At 34.3% G+C, this 24,177-nt stretch overlaps 1 protein-coding gene across 1 annotated transcript; it reads right to left on the bottom strand.

Annotated features, from left to right (window-relative positions):
- Positions 1-586: 586 nt before the first annotated feature.
- On the bottom strand, positions 587-23,520 carry LOC132549125 (uncharacterized). The gene is made up of 6 exons (XM_060213046.1): positions 23,455-23,520; positions 5,155-6,535; positions 4,405-4,853; positions 3,842-4,004; positions 1,759-1,927; positions 587-868 (listed from the first exon to the last, which is right to left on the bottom strand). The coding sequence occupies exons 1-6, from the start codon at positions 23,518-23,520 to the stop codon at positions 682-684; spliced, it is 2,415 nt and encodes an 804-aa protein (XP_060069029.1). The 3' UTR covers positions 587-681.
- Positions 23,521-24,177: the final 657 nt, after the last annotated feature.

The following is a 24,177-nucleotide window of genomic DNA, read 5'->3' as shown; positions in this document are numbered from 1 at the left end:
GTACACACTGTTTGGCTGATAAAAACCTGTTGTGACTAAATCATGATCAAGCTAATGTTTGTAAATCCATCTGGTCAGATCCTAACTTGTACTGAATATACCTTTAATAAGTTAACAAGAAGACAGAATATTACCAGGTCCCATTACTTATAACTGAAAAAAGGGCCATGCCTTAGGAATTTATCTTAAAGTGATTCCCTATGCAGTCATTGTCATGTTAAACACATCCAAAGACAACGATTAGAAATGAAAAACTATCTGTCTGGACAAGTTCTCCAATGAGTAAATGTTTCCCAAGGATCCAAATTTAGAGAAGGACTGTTAGCTTAGGACTCATTGCTAAAATCATTTCTGTATTATGCTTAGTTAGTGTAAAGGATCAGATACTCCAAGTAACATGTGAATTGATGATGTTGAACACTATAGAATGGATTGATTCTAGGACAGTGCTCTGTCACATCAGCAATATCCTTTAATGGCTTTACATATTTAAAAAATGACGGATGAAAGTAAAATATTTTTGTAGCTTTTTCAACTTAATGAAGTAAGACCCAAGTACAAGAATATTTTAGAGAATCTGGTTTGCTGTAGTTAGATATCTGGGATATGAACATTGGATGAGGAATATTGATGAGAAGATTCCCTGAGGTTGTACATCATTCTGTAGGGTTTGTTTAATTGTCAGGATGGATTCTTGAGTATTCTTTTGAGTTTGAAGTCATACACCTGTCGACACAGGTAGACATTGTTTGGGTCACATCCTTGGGGAGGCAGCTTCCCATTGCGGACATACTCATCCTCTGGACTAGGCACAACCTTGGGCTGAGGAGGAATTCCATGCTCCTGTCTCTGGAGTTCTGCTCGGTACCTGTAACAAATCAAGCATGATACTTTGTAAGAAATGGTACAGCTTATATGTGGATCAAATTGAAAAAATCAGTAAAAATCGGTTCTGTAGCTTATATACTGTTGCGGCTTATAACTCTGAAAATATGGTAAATTATTTATGGGCTTCAAGAAATATCTTGTTCTTAAACTTTTGGCTGCAGACATTGCACACATAGGTGGACCCACAGACAGTCAGACATACTTAGAAGCATTATCTAGATGCCTCTCTTTATCCTGCAAGTTCTGCTATTGTCGAAATACACCTACCACATATATTTTTGCTGTATTCGGCAGTGATGGAAAACAGTTGTATTTTAGAACATCCAAAATTTTTACAGAATTACTTTCTGATTTACTTGAATAAATTCATTAAAAATCATAAATAACTGTTTGAACAAGTGATGACATTTGTTGCAACAAATAAGTTCATTTACATAAATTCATAAAATTGCTGTATATCCATTGAAGATAGGAACAATATTTCTGTGTTGAGTAATTAATTTGGCATGTGCCGACAGGCACAATTCAGGGTAAAGTGAATTTTAGATGTACAAGACTCGCCATGTGAGTCATGTTTAACTCCTGCCAAAGTACAGCTTTCATCTTAAGACATTAACCATGTTTGCTCTCTTTACCTAGTAGGGGAGAGAAAAACAAATACTTGAAGGCAACTATATTGCATCATCGTTTATGATTATAAATACATTCAAATTGACAGAAAACTTTCTTGAACAGTAAAATGAGATTGATTTTCAAATGCAATCATTTTCAAACACGATAATTTCTAACAAATAGGCCTCAACTATGCAGAATAGCATTTTTTAACATCTTCAAAGTGGAACAGACACACTACATGTTGCTGATTCTCACCGGCAATACTCAGCAAACGTAAGGACATAGCCCTTGTCATCTATACAAGCCACACTGTTCTCATCCTTGTGTTTGGAGGCAAACACTTCACAGTCAGCATGATGGGATTTTCTCCCTGACTCTGTATGTTCTGGCTGGTAGTACCACAGAAGGCTCATCATCATCTCACCTGTGTAAATCGTCATGTCAAATCATGTTATCTTTACAAATTATAAAGCTTTTACCTCTAATTTACATAAATCATCATGTAGTGTCATATCACCTGTATAGATTATCATGTCTAATCATATCACCTGTACAAGATATCATGTCTAATCATATCACCTGTATTAATCATCATGTCTAATCATATCACCTGTATTAATCATCATGTCTAATCATATCACCTGTATTAATCATCATGTCTAATCATATCACCTGTATTAATCATCATGTCTTATCATATCACCTGTATTAATCATCATGTCTAATCATATCACCTGTATTAATCATCATGTCTAATCATATCACCTGTATTAATCATCATGTCTAATCATATCACCTGTATTAATCATCATGTCTTATCATATCACCTGTATTAATCATCATGTCTTATCATATCACCTGTATTAATCATCATGTCTAATCATATCACCTGTATATATTATCATGTCTAATCATATCACCTGTATTAATCATCATGTCTAATCATATCACCTGTATTAATCATCATGTCTTATCATATCACCTGTATAGATTATCATGTCTAATCATATTACCTGTATTAATCATCATGTCTTATCATATCACCTGTATTAATCACCATGTCTTATCATATCACCTGTATAGATTATCATGTCTAATCATATCACCTGTATTAATCATCATGTCTAATCATATCACCTGTATTAATCATGTCTAATCATATCACCTGTATTAATGTCGAACCATATCACATGTGAAGATTATCATGTCTTATCACATCACCTGTTTAAATCATGTCTCATCATATCACCTGTATAGATAATCATGGCTAGTGATCACCTACCCTCTATTATCAGCTTCACTTACTCTACTCTAACCTGTATAACAATCAACTTTAGTAAATATATCAACCCAGTGTATCAGCATTCAGGTTTTCTATTTCTTACTGTTACCTACCATTGTAATATCTTATCTGAGCAGGAAATTTGGGAAATTTAACTTATTTTGTGATATTTTGATTCTTTTTAAAAAAACAGATTTCATTTTTCATGCAAAGGGTTTATGTTATATAGTGTGACCTTTACTTAATGGGTAGATAATGCATGTATGACATTGTTTTTTGTGTTGTCAATATGTTGTCTGTAAAACTACTTCTGACCAAGTAAATGTCTACCAAAATGTGTTCAGTATGTTAAAAAAAATTCCGAAAATTTTGCTATGGCAAACAAGAGATCCCAGAGAATTTTTGGTGTCCATATTTTTTTCTTTATTTATTCTTTAAAAGTAGGATATTTTCCCGTCAGTTCTCTTCTTTCCTCTGTTTTTGCTCTTAATGTTACAAAATTTGAACAAACCAAGTTATATACTCCGCCATTTTGTTTTTCTGATAAGTCCCAAAATCACAAGGAACCAAGGTGAACCTATATACCAAATTTTAGAGAGATCTATCTCATACTTTTCAAAAAAATTGTGATAACAATTTTCAATGAAAAAGTCTAAGATGGCCTTCTGTCAGCCATATTGTTTTCTGATCAGATCCAAAATCAAATGGGCACAACTTGGGACCAATGGGAACCTACATTTAAAATTTGAGAAAGATTCATTAAGCACTTCTCAAAAAATACCAATAACATAAATTATTTATAGACTGACAGACCATAGTCAAAGGTCGCTTTGAATAGCCCACTATCTGATGATGGTAGGCAAAATCAAAAAAGAAATCTAGCTATTCCTAGAAAAGGTTTGCATACACAGCTGTATATTATCTTCATCATTGAGCAATGTATGTCACTTATAATGTGTAGCCCTGTATGCGTTCCATTGCTCAGAAGAGGTTTCCTATCTTAAACTGTTACTATCCTCAAAGTTTTTGTTACAAACCCAAGGTCCTGTTACTTACCATCATGTGGATGTTCCCAGAAGTTGGTCACCTTGGCTACATATGGAATGTCTGTCTTTTTAGGTCCAGAGCATAACAGGACACACTCCCTCACCTTGATAACATCACCATCAACGTGGCGGATAGCCTGATAACAGTTAGTTTCCACCGACATTCCCAGCCACTTCAAAACAAAAACAAAAATATTCAATCAGATGAATACAATAAAACCAAGGTCAGTTTGTATCTAAATGGTTCTACACTGGAGCATATTAATGGTCCTGTTTTTCTGTGCAAATATCAGCATGTATCACAAGCTTTTCTGTTTCTTTTCCTTTCAATAAATCTACAAACAGTAGTCTGTTATGTTCTAAATTGCATGTACATGTATAATGAATATAAACAGTAACAACTTTTTTTCTCTAGATCTAGCCTTTGCTACAGTCGATATTCCAGTAAAACCTTAAGGCCTCTGCAGTTCATCACTGTTCTATTGACAGAACCAAGTAAATTAAATGAAAACTGTTGTTTCTTTATATCTTTAAAACCGATTTTGTATTTAAACAGCTACAAAGTAAACCTACCAATGACATGACTTTCTTTCTCTCTGGTTCTCCATCAAACTCCCATCCATGACGTGATATGCTCTTGTTATATTTGGGTTTTTTCTTTGTTTCTTTACTCTTCTGTCTCTCGTAAACTTTTTCTGCTGCCTTTTTTGGTTTGGAAACTTGCAAGGTGACCTTTTTCTCTGCCGACTTTTTCTGTGACCCTCCTTTCATACTACTCACAGAGGTTTTTCTCTGTGATTTTTCACTGGTTGAGTCCTTGTTGGTCAGAGTGGACAGGGTAGGTTTAATGTCCTCTGGCTCACCGACATCTATGTCAACATCACTCTTGGATTCCTCCGACTCTGTGACATGTATAGGGATGGGAGGCCCATGACAGGTGTCATGGGGAAGGGGTTGGTGGGGCAAGGGTGTGGTTGTTGATGGGTAGTAGATACCTGAAGCATTGTAACATGCTGCGCAACCTATAACAAAGAAAGGCAGACATGTCACAAATTTTTAAAAACAATAATAAAGTTCATACTGTTACACAGATATTTCTAAGGTGGACAAGTGAAGAGTCTATAACAAGTAATTACAAAAGAGTACTTGGCTACAAAGCATTAACAATATTTATAATATACAGTGTATGCATCTTTATAGGTACCATCTGTGTTAGGAGACCAAAAACCCCACATCACACCAATTTTGCATAATACATAGTGTACTAACAAAATATGAAGATCACTTTCAACTAAATACCACTCTTAATGATGTAGTACTTACCACAATGAGGTAGAGCCGACTGGCTGGTGGGGTAAGAGATGGGGAAGGAGCTGCCAAAATGCTGCGGATAAGACACCACCTGTACAGAACTGATGCTGCCAATACCCCCCAGTGTATATGACTGACAGGGTGGGGTTGTTAAGAGGCCACTCCTCTGGGCACAGCGGGGACAGGCTGGCAGAGTTTGGTGGGGCACCACTGTATTCACATACGGCGATCCCTCAACAATCTGTACATGAGGTGGCACGCTGGTATAAGAGGGTTGAGTGGAGTCCTCTGATAGAATTTCCCCTTCTTTCCCCTCGCCAAAATCAGACTTTCCCCAATATAACTTTCCCTTAGATGAACACATTGCATGCTGGTAACATCCCACACACTGTACACCAGTGTAGCCCCTTTTCGGCGCCACAGACAAATCAGTTCTAGCTGCCCTTTGCGTATCTGCTTTCACTTTCTTCGTTTTTGATTTTGTCTGTTCTTTGTCAGACAACTTCCGCTTCTTGGGTTGTTTATCCTCCATTTTCTTTTTCTTAATCGACTTCTTTAGAGTCCTGTCACCACTTTTGTTCGCCTTATTTCCACTAAGCCTTTTGTATTTAGATACAATAGATTTTGTCTTTGTATTTTTTGGTAGTGTTCCTTTCTTATTTGTGACTTTTCTACTCTTCACTTCTTTGTCCAATTTTATCCTTTTTACCGTTGATTTTGTTTTGTCTTTCGACTTTCCTGATTCCAGTTTTCCTTTCAGTTTCTTGATGCTTTTGTCACAGTCTTTTGTCTTCAGTATACTTTGTTTTGCTGTGACATTTGGTTTCTTAGCTACCACGCTGCTAGCTGATGATGTACTCGGTTTTCGACTGACCTTTGGTGGTGATACATCTTTCTCGTACATAATATTAACACGTGCAGCAGCGTTTAAACTAGCTTCGCGCTTCACTCTACGACAGGGCAAATATGCATCCATAGTGGATTTACTCAATTTGCTTTTTTTCTTCTTTTCTTTTACCTTTTTACTCTTTGGTGTACGTTTGCCCCCACTTTGAACACTATACATGTGGCCATCACCTGATATCGCAATGCGTTCACCAAGATGCACTCTTGGTTGCTTTGATAAAAGCGATGACGGTAGTTCAACGTCTATCCCTGAATCATCCAATGTCCGTTTAAATTTGTAGGTCTTACCACTGCTACCTGTGACTGTTCTGAATGTGGGCTTGACTGGTGTGAGACTTGCCTCACTACTTGTGCTATTGTTACCTACACTACTGTCACTCGAGTCCTCATTGCTATCACTACACTCACTAATCTCACTGTTTGATATTTCATCGGAAGGTTCTTCAGTTTTTATAAGTTCTTGGCATAGATCTATGCTTGTTGACTTCTGAAAAATAAGAAATATTAAATCAATGACATAAAGCAAGAAGATGAACTCCTTAAGGTTTCATAACTGCATATATACCTAGTTATTCTACTATGGTAGAATCCTTAATTGAGTTTACACTCCATCCACAAATTTATGTGTCCACAAGATGATAAATGCATAAAATTTACCTGGATTATAGTACAACATTGTACAAAAGACACACAAGTGAATAGCACCTATTCATAATTAAGAGTGAGATAAAGTAGAGGCAAACAATGAAATTAAACTGCAACATACAGCTGTGTCGTCCTCCTAGGATTTGTCAGTGATGCTAAGGGCCTAAAATAGTGCAAGTAGATTTGGTGGGCAAGATCGCTTTATTCACGAAACATCAAATGCAAAACAGAAGTGATTATTTTTTTAAAACAATGAAATTTGAATCTTATTGGAATATGTTTATAGTATTACCTGCTATAAATACTATTTTATCTATTGTATTCTTACTATGAGGAGGGCTCTGTATACTACTGGGTAACCTCCTGAAACAGAGATATTGGACATTGGTTTTGGGGTTTATTTTTCCTATTTTGTCTGAATCAAAGAGGATTATTCATGAACTGGGTTTAAATATTCACAAGTATGTCTTCAGGGCTTTCAACTAGATCTTGATACTTATTAAGTTTTGAAGTCAAATTACATTTTCCTGAAATTTGGAGGGTCAAAATATAGGTTAACCAGAACTAACCGGTCAAAATATTCCTTCGAATGAAGCCCAGATATGTAGTTAAAGTTTTATAATAACAGATAACTTTATAACAGATGAAGCTACTTCTTTGGAATATGTACATTAGAAAAGGCAATATATTTCTGGTTTAAAAGCTAAAGCCTTCTGACCTTAAGACTTCATAATTACACAAGAATGGTGGTGTAGCAATAGGTCAATTTATCTATGTATTGCGATAACGTTGCTCTCAACAGTAATAGGTTGATAGGATATTTTTCAAGTTGATTACTATTGCGATTGTTTGCTCAACTAACAATTGTTAACAATAGTTTCTTTTAACTAAAAAAAAATGCTACTTGAAAGCATGATTTTCACGGAGTTATTGCCAAATGGCTGCAAGCTAGCTTTCCTTTATTTATGAAAGCGTCTTTTGGACCTTGATTGGGAGTAGCACTAAGTACATGTACAGCAAGATCACCTACTTAAAATGGAAATGGAATTTTTAGAACAAGTTGTCACATCGACGAGAGTTTATGTTATAAATATTGTTGTTGTTTCCAATATGATGTTATTAAATCTTAAACTGAGGTGGTGACTTCTCTACCTCCAGGTTCATGTTTTAGACCATCCTTGAAATGATCCATTTTGATAAACAATATGGCAGAAGGTAACAGGGTTTGGAAAATTGTTCCCAAAATGGCAAAAAACAGCAGAAGGAGTGCATTTAGGTTATATGAAAATTGATGAAGTGTCTCAAAACTGATCACAATTAAACACCTGTTTGTGAAAATACAGACAATTTAATTTGTTAAATAGCTATATATATTTTCCTGCCTATGATGTATGATGTATGTCAAACTTCATGTCAAACTTACTGTCAAAACCAAATAATTATATCTTTTAATCAATTAATCAAACATAAAACAGTTTAAAACAAAGAGGAAATTATACTTTGTAGTTTGTTATAAAATTAAACTTATGATATTTTACTGTCGTGAGCTCAGCTGTGAGTAATTAATTAATCATCATAGAAGAGCATGTTTATGTACATATAAAATTAATAACATGGGAATATAATAAAGTGTAACGAATATCACTTTGTTACATATCTGATTGTATACAAATTGTAAATATTTTTTTAAACTATAACATTTGGTAAACTAAGCATTTATTTCTGAGTTAGAAAATGTATTTTAAGGGTAAACAAGAGGCCCAATGGGCCTGAAGCGTTCACCTGGTATATATATATACTTTATTAATTTGTTTGACAAAACTTAATTTATTTTAAGTGGGTATAAAATTCATTATTTAATTGAACAAACACAAAGTAAATGGGCCTTAATGGTAATCTGAGAATAGAGAAGGTTAGAAGTTATGTAGTATACAAACTTGACAAGTGTGCCCTTGAATAGGTCAAGGTAATTTCTTTTCGCAAACTTGTTGGGCTTCATCCTAGGAACATACCAGCCAAAAACATCATGCCTCTTGGTATTTTACTCCTGAGAGGAATTTTATGAATGTTTCAATGAATTTAACAGACGCAGTTCCACAGCATAGACTCACATGGCCCTTTGGGCCAGGTGAATGAAAAACTATCATGATAGCACTCAAATAGTCATTTCACCATCTCAATAACATTGCAATAGTAAAGTTACTATTAAATTACTATTGTAATAGCTTGTTTGGCCTCAATAGTCATCCCTACACAAGAAGTCTATTTCATTGATTACACAATGATTCTATAATGACCGTATGAATGTTCTCTTAGTGCTATATTTCTTCAAAGCAATGAAATGCATATAGCATATCCAAGAAGACAGACACTGATTCACAGATGGCAGCTCTAGACCTCTCATCATGTACTTTGAACAGAAAATCTGAGATGTATAACCACAATGTAAACTAAAGACAATCAAGATAGACTTGTTATTACTTGAGATGTCACACAAACAGAATGTTGTGATAAAGAAAATCAAAGACATGGTCATTAGAATTTTGTTTACAAGGTGTGCACAACTTGAGACGAAAAATCATAATTCAGTACCATTGACAAACCAATAATGAGTGGTACTGTGAAATTATACAACACTACCTCAAACATGATTATACATGCCATATTTACATAAAAAGACAGGCCTGTGATCTGAGACTATGTGGTGATACCAGTTATTTGGGAGGGGTCCCTTTAACAGTGTATTGATCCAGAGAACAGCTGACAGTGAGCTATAGGACTTACAATACATCCCACTATCTCAACCACAAAACCTTTGTCAATACTCTACTACTGCAGGATTTATACACATATCAGCATCATGTTGCAAAGTATGTCTTCCACCACGAACACCAAACAACAAGGCAAACTGAATCAACTCCACAATGACAGCGATCCTTATCAGCTGTATACATGCAATCAAACAGCCGATTATAACCTTTTAATAGTCTACACACCAGCGCATCAATCTACCAGTTCAGCTTATACACTGGAAACATCCTGTCAAATCAAGGATGAATAAATATTTATTTTTATATACAAGTTTAATCATTCAAAACCTACACAGTGTATCTATAATTCACAGAATATACAGGAGCAGGGAAGTGTTTGTTATCTGAACTATTTAAAGTAATTATAAATAAAAGAGACTAAAAATTTATAGTTTCTGGTCATATGCTATGTATACTAATAGCAGGAACAAGTGTTGGGTTTCCTGAACAATTCATAAAAGGAAGTAAAAATATTGTGTTGTTTACTGTTTCTAGTTTTCATCAATATCAACCCACCTTTTATAGCTTATTCAAGATTAACTATTTATCTGCTTCAATTCTTCATTTTTTTACTTGAAAACTTCTTAAAGCTTGAAGTTCAGTATCACATATACATGTTGAACAATTGATAATTATGATTAAAAAAAACACTACTAGCAGATTGGTCACATTACTGATATTATGTTCAAGGTCACAACTTAAATCAGTCATATCATTGCTACAAAGTTCAAAGTCACTAATTAGACCAGTCACATTACTGCTTTCATGTTCAAAGTCACTAATTAGACCAGTCACATTACTGCTTTCATGTTCAAGGTCACTAATTAGACCAGTCACATTACTTTCATGTTCAAGGTCACTAATTAGGTCAGTCACATTACTGCTTTCATGTTCAAGGTCATTAATTAGATCAGTCACATTACTGCTATCATGTTCAAAGTCATTAAATAGATTAGTCTCGCTGCTATCAAGTTGAAAGTCACTAAGTAGATCAATCACATTACTGCTATCATGTTGAAAGTCACTAATTAGATCAGTCACATTACTGCTATCATTGTTAGTCACTAATTAGATCAGTCACATTACTGCTATTATTGTTAAAGCTATTATTGTTAAAGTCACTAATTAGATCAGTCACATTACTGCTATTATTGTTAAAGTCACTAATTAGATCAGTCACATTACTGCTATCATTGTTAAAGTCACTAATTAGATCAGTCACATTACTGCTATCATTGTTAGTCACTAATTAGATCAGTCACATTACTGCTATCATTGTTAAAGTCACTAATTAGATCAGTCACATTACTGCTATTATTGTTAAAGTCACTAATTAGATCAGTCACATTACTGCTATCATTGTTAAAGTCACTAATTAGATCAGTCACATTACTGCTATCATGTTGAAAGTCACTAATTAGATCAGTCACCTTACTGCTTTCATGTTTAATGTTGGTGCATGAAAAAGCCAATATATGACTATCATGTTCAAGGTAACTTCATGAACTGTCACATCATTGCTTTCCTATCAGTTATGTTTTTCTTTGATACCAACATATACTATATACATCCCTAGAAATTAAAACCAATAATTGTTTTCACTCCATTATTGATCAGTTTTCAGGCAAACCTGTATTCCCCACAGTACTTTATTATTGAAGACTTGAGTGTCCCTGTCCCACCACTTATAGAGTATTCATGGTAAAACACTATAATATATGGTTTAGATTGCTATAAAAGTTTAAACTCATCATGTCATCACAATTTCTAACCTTGAACAAAACTCATTATGAAAGTCCCAGTACTCCCAATAAGTCATAGAGATAGCTATAGCAATACATTCACATTGTCATGATTCTACATCGATTCATTATTTTGCATTACCTGAACATTTTTAAGTAAATCAGGATGCTATGTTTTCCACTTTAGCTTTTCCTGATTTTGTTTGTTTAGAGATACTCTTGTATAAATTAAAGTATTTCCATATCAGACACAGCCTTGAAACATACATTGACTTAATTTTAATGAAAATACACACATAGAAAAAAACACATATGGACAGAACGGCCATGGTGCAAATTAGCACAAGGCCTTGCTTTCAAAGCAAACCATAATTCTGGTAACAGAGATGTGTAACTCTGCAGCTAGCAATTGATTCAATATCAGGGTAATAACAATATTTAGCAGTAATACACAACATACCAACATGTACATCCCCAATGAGCAACTATGGCACCATTGTTTCGCATTCTGACTTGACACCTAGTTATTGTAGTAACATCACGATCTAGTGACACTGCTTTGTATTCCAGAATATAGCTATTTACAAAGTAATTTATGTAAGGACCACATTATCATAACCTCAATCCCTTTTCTCTCTTAAAAGGCTTGGATAGTGGTCACTTCTATAGATATTATATGGGCAGCTAAAATTTGCATATGGTGTATACAAATATTGAAATAGATAACTACAAACTTAGAGATAGCAGAAAACTTGACCAGATTCATTACAATAAGGGTTTCATGGTTTCTGCACATATCAAATTTCCCTAAAAAACAGTTACTGTATCTTCCAGATTATAAGCCGCACCCTTTTTCCTCATGAGACTGGCATATGTACCAATGCAACATATATGTGGACAGGAAAAAATCCGCAGGATGAAAAAAAAGGAAAGAGCTATAGGACAGTATATTCCTAATTTATTATCTGTCATTATTGTGTTGACTGCGACTTTACAACACCTGTCATAAGATTCTTGGCATGTAAAACCTCTGACATTGTTGGAATAGAAACAGTACGGAGTTTTACAAGTACCTGCCTGTCAAGTGTTTGTGACTAAAACAGATCGTCTGAAATAGTCATTTACAATCGTATACAGGATGAAATGAAGATTAAAATGAAAATAACATTCTCGTGTATTTCATTAATCATACCTTTTCATATGAATCACAATAACATCTTCTGGACTTTTGCGGTTACTTCAAAGCCATAATGGAAGTTTACAATAGCATTTTGCATCCTTAGATCGATAAGTTATCAGGTTATAGGTCAAATTCTAGAACAACCGCCATGCTTGTTTACGATATGAATGGCTTTGTGTAACTTAAAAAAATAATATGGGACTATAAGTATTTTGTCAGCATAGACGCCGAGATTTTTTAGTTGACTGTACTTAACATCAGGCTTTATATCTATGCGGAAATCTGTGAAGGCACTCAAGCCAAATGAGTTTGATGTTTGCTATCTAATGTTAATTGAACTACATCAACAAAATAAAGGATTATCTGTGTATATCTGTGTTCTTCGTAAGAACTGCCTTTGCAGCAATTAAACAAGTAAAATACACAAGGAGCAAGCACAATGTCACAACACCTGTAGACCTCCAATGTAAGGAAGGAGAAGTAGAGGATTGGGGAGAGGGAAGACAGCAAGTTAAGTTGTGTCAGTAACCAGCTGAATTTCCTACAACAGAGGTTGTGTGAGGCTTGGGTCAAATCTATATATATATAGATACATATATAAATAAACTGTTATTACCAAGCCAGGTCATCTGGAAATCTATGTAACTTAACTGACTAGTTATCTGCATCCATAGCAAGTATTTTGTGTTGTTTGTTCTAGAAATCAGTATTTGTTCAAAAGTTTTAAAAAGAAATTTGTGCAAAACTTAGAAAAAACATCCATATATTTACTGCTATATAATATGATATTGATTAAGTATAGAAGTTCAATCTTCTATTTTCATTTCCGTATAATGAATACATGTAGTGAAAAACCAAATGGAAGAAGAAAGAATAAGAACACAAGTAATAAAAAGTTTATATGCGTGTAAAATGTAAACTGGTGGAACCTGACACTTTTACAGACAGCACTACTTAATGGATACAGCTGGCTGTACAATAAACACATTCTGACTGGGAAGGTGCTACAATGATAGAGGTCAATGTACCACTGATTACATTAAGATTTCCCACATGTGTGTTTACTACCAGTATAAAACACGTAGTTTGTCAGAACAACAACAGCAGAGATTACAGACAAGCACATATCATATATATGTGTTATAATCACTATTACACCACCAAGTCTCCTTGTTCAAATCCTTATCCAGAAATTCCTGGTATCAGTTTCCATTCATTTTCTTAACGCTTGATGTTAACATTAAAAAGTATTTGTTCTGTGAGATGACGCTGGTTAAATTTCTATTTTGTTTAGTGAAATATATTTTCTCTAGAATGGCCCTCCAGCTTTGATCAAGAACCTTTTTACACTCGTTCATTGAACTGACATCAGTATTAATTGTGTTATTCCACTATCAGACCACTGTGTAAGCATGCAGATGGTTGGATAAATATGTAAGTACACCACTAGTGGTATAAGACTTTTTATTTTTCGATTGTTTGAGAATTTGAACTTGACCGAAACGGTGCTTCACAGACTCACAGAAATTCAAAGCAATAAGTAAATCATGATTGTTTGTATAATATCATCCTTATATGGCTTTCTATCAATTTATTCCTTCAAAGATAACAAAGCCATTTATTCCTTGTAATGATCTGAAAATTAATATTTCAGTGTATTTCTGAAATTGTCAGTTTCGCATATTAACAAGCTGCATTTCAGTTCAGGGCATGATGCTATATTACTACTACACACAGTGGTATAGGATAGGACAATTCATCCTTGAAATAATTTTTTCATTTTGGTAGAATCAGGTCGCACAAACTAATGCTTGTTATATATAGTGCATTTCTCTCTTAGTTATTTTCAAACTTCAAAACTTGGAAAAAATAACAAACTTGTATAACCTCTCAGTAGCTGTATTGTTTCCACCAATCAAGTCAGCTATACATTTACAACTTTCAGTCATCAGCTTTGTCAAGTATTATCCTAGACATTCTACAATACCTTGATACCTTGAAAATCCAATAGCACTGACAGCTCTGCTTCTTATTGACTGGATGCTGTCTGCAGTATTCCTGTTACACTAACAAAACTAGCTTTTGATTATATTATATTTGCTTAATTTGTAAACTTATTCAATCATTTACACATGTACATATTGGAGCACTATGTTAATGCCGGTGAATTGTGAACATCCTGCAGGCCGGGATGGTGAGTATACAAAATGGAGTTCTGATATATATAGCAGCCAAAAGCCATGATCAATAAACAACTAAAAATCAGGATGGCTCACATTCACACATATTATAGAGGATGTACATATATTATAAAGTTTATCACTGGCAACTCTCCAGCACTTCCAAGCTTTCGACCTCCATTAACATGTACCAATTTACCTTCTTATCCACTACATGATGTGAACCTCATTACCACATTTGGAAGAATTTTGTTGTGATATCTATTTTTTCACAGACTTCTCAAGAAAAGGGAATCATACAGTTTAATGACAATGTCTTTTGCTGTTTAATGACAATGTCTTTCTTTGTAAAATTATCAGTCAAGAGTATTTATAACTCAACAATGAAGTGATAGATCATCTAGCCACACAATGAGAGGATCAATTGTCCTTTTGAATAATTTAAAAAGAGAACATCAAATGGCTGGTAGAAATTGCAAATCAAGTCATGGAAGCTCATCAATGACCGATGACTGGCATATGAATGGCATCAAATAATGTGAGGGGAAGAATCTTAGTCCTGTCATGGTAATTAGAGACCTTGCAACTGACAATCAAGCTTTTGAGCTACAAAGATTGAACAACTTATGCAAAGTATTACAGAGTAAAGCCTTAACAAACTATGTATTTTTTTCTTAGTTTTTCAGGTAACATTAAAGATACAAGCTTTACAAATATCTTGATAACAGATAGATGATTTTAAATTTGTAAAATATATACTACAGGTTCACAAATTACTGACATTTAAGACCAGGATTCTTAGTCCTTAGTTTCCCTGGTTCTACTATCAGTTTCCCTGATTTACTATCAGTTTCCCTGATTCTACTATCAGTTTCCCTGATTCACTATCAGTTTCCCTGATTCACTATCAGTTTCCCTTGTTCTACTATCAGTTTCCCTGGTTCTACTATCAGTTTCCCTAATTCACTATCAGTTTCCCTGGTTCTACTATCAGTTTCCCTGATTCTAATATCAGTTTCCCTGATTCTACCATCAGTTTCCCTACCATCAGTTTCCCTGATTCTACTATCAGTTTCCCTGATTCTACTATCAGTTTCCCTGGTTCTACTATCAGTTTCCCTGGTTCTACTATCAGTTTCCCTGATTCACTATCAGTTTCCCTGATTCTAATATCAGTTTCCCTGATTCTACTATCAGTTTTTCTGGTTCTACTATCAGTTTCCCTGATTCTACTATCAGTTTCCCTGATTCTACTATCAGTTTTTCTGGTTCTACTATCAGTTTTTCTGGTTCTACTATCAGTTTCCCTGATTCTTCTGCTATCAGTTTCCCTGATTCTACTATCAGTTTCCCTGATTCTACTATCAGTTTTTCAGGTTCTACTATCAGTTTCCCTGATTCTACTATCACTTTCCCTGGTTAGTTCCATGTAAGTCAGATGGGAGTATATCAGGCTATACGCACCCATTTCGTCAAGTGTATGAATACACATTCGGCGATCAAGGCAAGACATCTACCAAAATGTAATCCTGGTAGATATTAATGTATCATTTACAATCCGTATTTAATTCGTAGTTATACATCATTGCTATTCCGAATTGTAGTAAATGGTTGAGTCTAAATAATTTCCATGTCTCAATTTTTTTTCCTTCTATATCTTAGTTCAGATGACTCCAATTTCACTGAGTCAAAATTATGTTTGCATTGAAGTCATTTTTCAGTCCCTTAAATTGTAAAGCAAGGGAAAAGTCATTTGTTGTCTCAAAATTAATTTTTGTTCAAACATCAGCACATCTTCTGACGAAATAGGTCAATAAATATACAGAGTAGAAAGTCATAAATTTTTTCTCGTGCTGCGTTTTTCATATGTTTATTTATTCATAATGAAGTCATATCAATAAGATCTGTAGTTTAATACATTGTTTCTAGTAGCGTATCAAAAGCAAATCTTTTTGTTTTATTGTCATTCCATAAAATATATGATCAATAGATCTATATGTTCTTTGTCAGTAAGGGTAGTGTCCATATGTGGGGGACGGAACGACGTGAGTACAAATGTATTTGATTGGAGTTAATATTACAAGTTTTGTTGTTTGGATTAATAAACAATAAATATAGAAATTTACTTCTTTCTGTTTATTTATTGCCATTTCAAATAACAGATTAAATTATGCTGTTTGTACCACAATGTACTGTGCTATCGTACCCCTATTTTGTTCAGCTGTAATCAATGTCAGGAAACCAGTACCTTGGTTACTTTGTTCGAGTCGAAATTTGGATAAGTCAAACTATTTTCCCATGGTCCCTTGAATTTGGAGATAACAAGATCTGACTGTACTGATTTGTTAGGTGTTGAAATAAATCTAGATGTCTCCCAGGTAAACAAAACTGGCTGTCCGTCACTTTTAGTATCAATATACTGACATAATCTGAAGTTTTGGGACCTGAATATGAGGCCTTCACAAAAACTATGTAGCTTTACAAAGTTATCAAATTATAACAGAATAAACTGATTTTCAAACTTGTAGTTTGCCACAAAATCATTATCACCATTTGTCAACTTTGTCTGTTAGACATTAATCTGACAGTCCAAATTACAAATGTAGAATCTGTTACAAAGTGTTGTCACCAACAGGACAGACTTTCATTTTTAATTCCATGGTTAATCTTATCTGAAAAAGTAAATAATTCTCAAAGAAGCAGTAGACACATCTTTTCCTACTATATGATTGAAAGCTGCTTTTTAATGAAATATTAGTACTAGTTCATGGTTAAGAAGTAAAGTTAATCAACATATTCCTAGTTTTTGCTTTTTTTTTTTTACAGAAATTTGAGGATGGAAATATCAACAATAACAGGTGCCATGAAAAGTTATCTTACACCTGGATTGGCTTCAGATCAGCTGTATATACAGATTTACAAAGAACTTGACAACTGAACTCCTTATAATAATATGGTAGATTAAGACTTTACAAAGAACCTGACAACTTAATTCTTTATATCATGATAGATTAGAACTTTACAAGGACCTGACAACTTAATTCCTTAAAATAATGATAGATTAGAACTTAACATAGAACCTGACATTTTTATTCCTAATGACATTATAGCCGAGAAACCACTGAATAAAAAACACAGAAATGGCAATCAAATTAAAAACAGAACATGAACAAAAGAAGAAATTTAAATGGATATCCTTGAAAACGTTCAAAGAGAACAAGACCAGGTGTTACTGAAAGGCAAGTGTCTTCTGCTCCAACAATGATACCTTCAATGTTAATCTTTATCATGATCAACCCAATTGCAAGAATGAAACCACCAGGCATACTAACCATCACTGAACACTTCCAATTTCATATCACACAAGGAAACAGAGTATAATAGTGTATGCACATCCCCTTTTCTAAGAATGAGGATAGCTGTACTTAACTAATGTGAAGAGGTTGCTTACTCCACTAATAACAAAATATATCTAACAATATACAGCCTGGACCGTCTTTTACTTGTAACTGTTTTCCTACACAATGTTTACATCTCTTTTTTTAACAAAGCTGGAAAATGAAAGACCTGGGCACTGACTGAATAAAGGGCATTTTTTACTATGAAACTGGTATATCTAAGGGAATCTCTGAATGGCATGGTATGTTTAAACAAATTAAATTATAACAATACATAAAATTAATGCCCAATTAAAGACAGTGGCAAGGTTTTGTATATCATTTTCACCTATTTTTTTCTTGTTTTTAAAGGGAAACTTTTCCCTGTTTGTAGGAATATCATTGTGAACCCACATGTTTTTGAAAGCATTACTAGGTCAAATACAGCATTATTAATATTCTCTTCCTCTTTTCCAACAATGCACACACAGGTAAAATTCCATGATTTGGTATCTATTTCAAACTTTGTTTCCTTGTCTCCTACATTTATTGCCACATGAACAGCTAGGATTATTTTGAGGTGAGGTTTTCTTGCGTCTACCTCACCAAACAACATGTTGGATGAAGCCCATTACATGCCACCATGAACAACTGGGGTAAAAGTCTTGCTCAAGGACACAACAATGACAACATGTCTCAGCTTCAAAATCCGGTAGTAAGCATCAAACTACATATCTTGGATCTTCATCCAAGATTGTACAAGTTTGCAATGCTCTACCTACTGAGCTGTAACAACTTCCTTAATTTAAACTTTCTGTGGATGAACTTTGTGTTAAAAGTCATAAGTGTCGAGGACACTTAAAACTGTGTAAGATGTATGTATATTGAAATAAATTAATAAAGGAAAAGATATATCAAGATGGAATGACATATAATCTTGAGTGTTTAGTCATGCCGATTATTTATATATATTATATTAAGGTCTTCACTTGATCATTTTGCTGGATGAGTCAATGGAGAGGTAATAATTTATCATGTCCAGTCAAGTGTGACCTTTTGCTGTGTAGTGCACAGTTATTGGCCACTGAAGGTTTAAAGTAATGAACTCACATAAAACCGTTGAATATTTTCTTGTGTTCATGTAGATGGGTTGAGATTTCAACATTGATGATCTGTTATACAAATGGCAATAACCAATCAATTACCAGCTTGTTTATCCAATTAAATGTAGTGGTTTTTTCTATTCTTTAACATTATCTTACACAAAAGTGACCAATAACGTTTCATCAATTCATAGCTTGTTTTAGCACTGCATATCATTAGTTCTCAAATACAAAATGTATGTTTTAAACTAAAGAGTCCTTCTGGTACTAGAAGTTGTAGACATTAATGGTAGACATATTGGTCACCTTCTAGCTTTAGCTAGTGGGGATTTCTCTTTCGTTTAGTAGTTGATTGTCTGGCTAGAACTTCACTATAGCCACACCAGAATCATTAGTATTGGTGGAGGTGAAAATCAGAAAGAAGAATTCAAGCCATAGACCTAATTCAAACCTCAGCAGCTAGGAGATTGACACTTTCCATTTACGTCTGTATAGAATAATCATTACATCGTAATCCAAGAAATCCAAGGAAATCTAGAAATGTGTTCATCTCCCAGTCAAAATATAAACAAATCACGCCTTCATGTTCCAGATGCAATCAACAATGACTGCAAAATAGGTTTCATTTCAAGGGAAAACAAGTTCATAAATCCTTGCTCGTGATTGCACACATGCAAAATTATCACGAGACAGTATATTTGTGTAGAGTATATTTGACTTACATGACATATATACCATGGTAAAAGAAAAAAATCATACAGACCTATCAGCTGTCTCAAGCATTTAAACATGTTCTTTGCGATACGCCCTAAATTCACAACAAACAAGCATTGACAAAACATGAACATGTAATCTGAACTGTCACCAATACCAAAATAATTACTCATCTTTATTAGCACAAATTGGATGATGTAATCTGACGACTGCTTTGTTCACATCTATGTAGTTTGCTGACTGCAATTTATTGCTTTAAGCAATATAGCTTTCACACTCTTGATCATTTTCTCGTCCTTATGAACAGAGTTTAAGCTGACCACCAGAATTTATATAAAAAAAAAATAACTACTCTAGTCAGTAATATTTCGTATTAATTTTTTCTCAAACTTTTCAATTAATTTATTGTTATCCTATATATTATTTTATATCAAAAGTGAAAAGTGTTTCAAATGTCTATCTGACAAATGATATCAGAAACTGAAAGTAAAAGTCTGTGGAGGTGGGCCTAGCTACTGAAAATGATACTAAAATACAAACGACCGTTTTCATGATCCGTTACCCTTTCAAATATGTATGGTAATCAAAGCACCAATAATATCTCCCATAGAATAAGTCATGGAACTAAGTCATTACTGTAAAATCTGTGCTGTTTAAGAAACATTGAAAGTACGGCTGAAGGGGAAAAAATCGAACAGTGTAGATGATGATTTCTTCTAAAGATAAAAGAGGTGCAAGAGTATCTACATGAAATAGTTCCATCTACATGAAATAGTTCCAAGTTGTAGTTTAAAACACAGTGTCTTATAACATTTTTGCTTTCTCTTTTTTATCTATTTATGTTATATAGATGTATTTACTAAATAACAGCATCAACTATTACATATCCTTTCCATGGAGGTAAATCTACCTTGTTGAATCTTTTTTGTGGTATAAACTTTGGTCCAGCTTTTACATAGGTTAGATAGCAGCTATCTTGGTAATGGCTGTATATGCTGAACATCATACAGATGCACAGGATCTAAAAACTGGCCTGCGATATTGAAATATTTATTTGTATCCGGTGAAGATCTATGTAAAAAAATATGCAAAACCTTCCTTTAATTGGGAAAAGATGTAAATCCCCAATACACTTTAGATTATGTCCTGTTTACATACAATTTTGGAGTTGTTACAGAGCATGCAGTAGACCTTAGCATAATTGACAAGATGGCTTATTTATGTTAATGATCTCAAAATAACTGTTCAATATAGCACACACCATATACCATACAGCCAAAGACCTCGGACGGCAATAATCTTCAACAATACATTACTGTATACTATATAAATCATTTGTATCATCCTGGCATATTGTGACATTTCCAATATTACTAAGGAACTATACAATTCTGTTACCGTTGAAATGAATAATTGGAGATTAGTTTTGATGTCAGGGCATGCATGAAGAATGCAATATAAATCAATAATACATTGGTTTGTATATATAATAGCACAATTGATACATGTCTGATATAATGTGTTTGTATTTATAGATGAATTTTTTCCATCCTTTCAATGCAGTTTACTCCAAGATGATCATTACACATAAACTAAAGTATTTTGGATGATATATTACAAACCATTCAATTTCAGCTCTGCGAAAATCCTTCCTATTGCAAATCTGTTACCAATCATGTCATTCAGTTCACACACCTACAGGTCATACAGGTTACACAGGTCATACAAATTACACAGGACTTATAAGGTACCACATGGCAGACAACACAGGTCACACATGTCTTACAAGTCCCTCAGGTACCACATGGCAGGCAATACATGTTACACTTGTCTTAGAAGTCACTCAGGTACCACATGGCAGGCAACACAGGTTACACAGGTCTTACAAGTCACTCAGGTACCACATGGCAGGCAACACAGGTTACACATGTCATATAAGTCACTCAGGTACCACATGGCAGGCAACACAGGTTACACATGTCTTACAAGTCACTCAGGTACCACATGGCAGAAAATACAGGTTACATGTCTTACAAGTCACTCAGGTACCACATGGCAGAAAATACAGGTTACACAGGTCTTAAAAGTCACTCAGGTACCACATGGCTGGCAACACAGTTTACACATGTCTTACAAGTCACTCAGGTACCACATGGCAGGTCATAAAGTTTACAGGTCATACAGATTAAATTGTTTGGCCTGCACTTTGTGTTAAGAGTCTGGTATGACAATAGAAATAGTGAGAAATAATACCTAAAGCCAAGAGAACTAAATAACATCAATTATAATACCAAGTATAAGTTAGTGATGAAGGTGTAACTCAGAAACAAATAGTCCCATAAGATTATGCATACCTGTCTGTAATTAAATGCTTATTACTGAATAAAAATATTGTTTAAACTAAACAAATAGTAGGGCTCCCACACCCCATTTTGGGACTGGGGCCCAGGGCTCTTAGAATTGGGAAAAATAGTTGTGTTTTCCTTAGAATTGGGAAAACTTTGGGTCTAAATTGGGGAAAAAAATATATTTTGCATTGGGAATTCGGCCCCAAATCTGGCAGATCGAGAGCCCTGAATAGAGATAATGATCTTTTCCATTTTCCTAAGGTTCCTTTTGCAGGTCATGCCCTTTTTTCTTGCATCTTCAATAAAAGAGAATAATTGGGTGATACAAAGTCAGGTGTAGAGGTGAGAGTTATCAGATCATGTGACATATAATACTTCCAACACCAAACATAGGAAATTATTTAAATTGAAGATATACCAGTTGTAAATTGATCAAGAAATTCGAAATATTAAATATTGATTGTTGAAAAAATTAACGGAAACAAAATTACACAAAATAAATGTTGGGTGACCAGCATACTGTGAATTTCAATGCACACCTTTTTAGTTATTCATATTACAAATGACCAATACCTCACTACATATCTCTTGATAACAGGATTATAAATAGATCTTGTGTAAGGTCTTACTTCTGAAATATATTCCTAAAATTTATGAAAAATCCACTTAAACCTTACCACTAAATATACGCCTTACCAAGTAAACAAATTACGGAGTAAACACGCGTCTCGTGCTCGGGTTGATTGCGCCGTATGTGATCATGATTCATCTAAATGTAAAACACCGGCCGTGTCTTATTTTTTTTAACATGTTCCACATTGAAATAATGGTTTTTAATTGACTGATTTTGGACCCAAGCTAGACAAGTTACTAATGATTTATTAACAGGTATTGAAGCGTGACCACTGAGAAAAGTGTAAACAACAACACACATATGTGTTACCCTGCCTCTGACCACATCTCGTGGCACGTCCAGAAATCTATACACAACACATTTTATCACCTCCTGGGAAAAGCTCGCTGTGAATTCATTATTAGTCGTGCATACCTAAATGTTATACCTTTGAAAAAAAGAATAACCAAAGATGACAGCCATGGAAGAATTTTTTAAAACAACGCCTGATTTAGGATGTAATACATCAAATTATTGCGGACGGTCAAGAAATTGTCCTGCAATTTCTCCGTGTTATCGTATGGTGGTAAGAAAAACACACTGTTTGTGGCTTAAATATTTGACAAACGTCTTATTTTCTCCCATAAATCTCAAGAGAAAAGAGGTATAGTGCTGAAAATCAGACAAACATTACCTTATTTTCTTCGTCGGAGGCACAAGGAACTTTTCCTGTGGAGTGCTCTGACGAGTCTGTCGCCATGTTTCTAGAGATGGCTTCGTTCCAGATAAATCCGTCAGATGGCGCTGTGGGGGTTTTATAGCCAGAAAACGTGGTCCAACACGATCGAGTGTGGTAGGGTCGAATAGATCGATAACGTCAATTCTATCTGGCCTTTGTCCTGGAAATGTCGACAAATGAATAATTAACAGGAAGACATTTGAAAAGTAACTACGTTTTAAGATTCGCTTTATTTCTTTTAATGAGGATGAACGACATCGATAATTAAAACTGTAGTCTTAAAGGTCAAGATCGAAATAGATTATTCCAGAAAATCCCTGTGGCAAATTTTCCGACTTCTTCCGAAATATATATTAGGTATAATTATATTGTGGTTATTTACAACGTGACGAAAATAAAGCTTTTCACAATGTTCAGCAGTACGTATTTTTTTAATGATGAAATGAGGTATTAAATTACAGGTACCTCCATCAGAATTTTTTTTCGTTGTATTAGTGTGAAGAAGATGTTGAGACCATCTATATTTAGTTATGACTCGGAAGTAGTGGGTGGTGTTTCAACATATCACCGGATCATTACTGAAATAATAGCAAAACAAACAGGTTAAAGATTTTTTTCAGTATCCGGATTGTATTTTATAAACGGTTACATTTTAGTTCGACATTAGACGAACACATA

This window comes from Ylistrum balloti, unplaced genomic scaffold (genome assembly GCF_031769215.1).
Source record: "Ylistrum balloti isolate Yb309-2 unplaced genomic scaffold, AGI_CSIRO_Ybal_v1 Utg370042, whole genome shotgun sequence".
Classification (NCBI taxonomy): Eukaryota; Metazoa; Mollusca; class Bivalvia; order Pectinida; family Pectinidae; genus Ylistrum; species Ylistrum balloti.
Note: the sequence above shows the minus strand (reverse complement) of the source record. Positions and strands in the feature narration are given on the sequence as shown.

Coding starts and splice junctions, on each gene's coding strand:
- LOC132549125 (XM_060213046.1), bottom strand. CDS start 23,520: ATGGCGACAGACTCGTCAGAGCACTCCACAGGAAAAGTTCCTTGTGCC. Junction 4,005..4,404: donor GAAAGAAAGTCATGTCATTG/GTAGGTTTACTT, acceptor TTTGTTTTGAAG/TGGCTGGGAATGTCGGTGGA. Junction 869..1,758: donor ACGTTTGCTGAGTATTGCCG/GTGAGAATCAGC, acceptor GATTTGTTACAG/GTACCGAGCAGAACTCCAGA.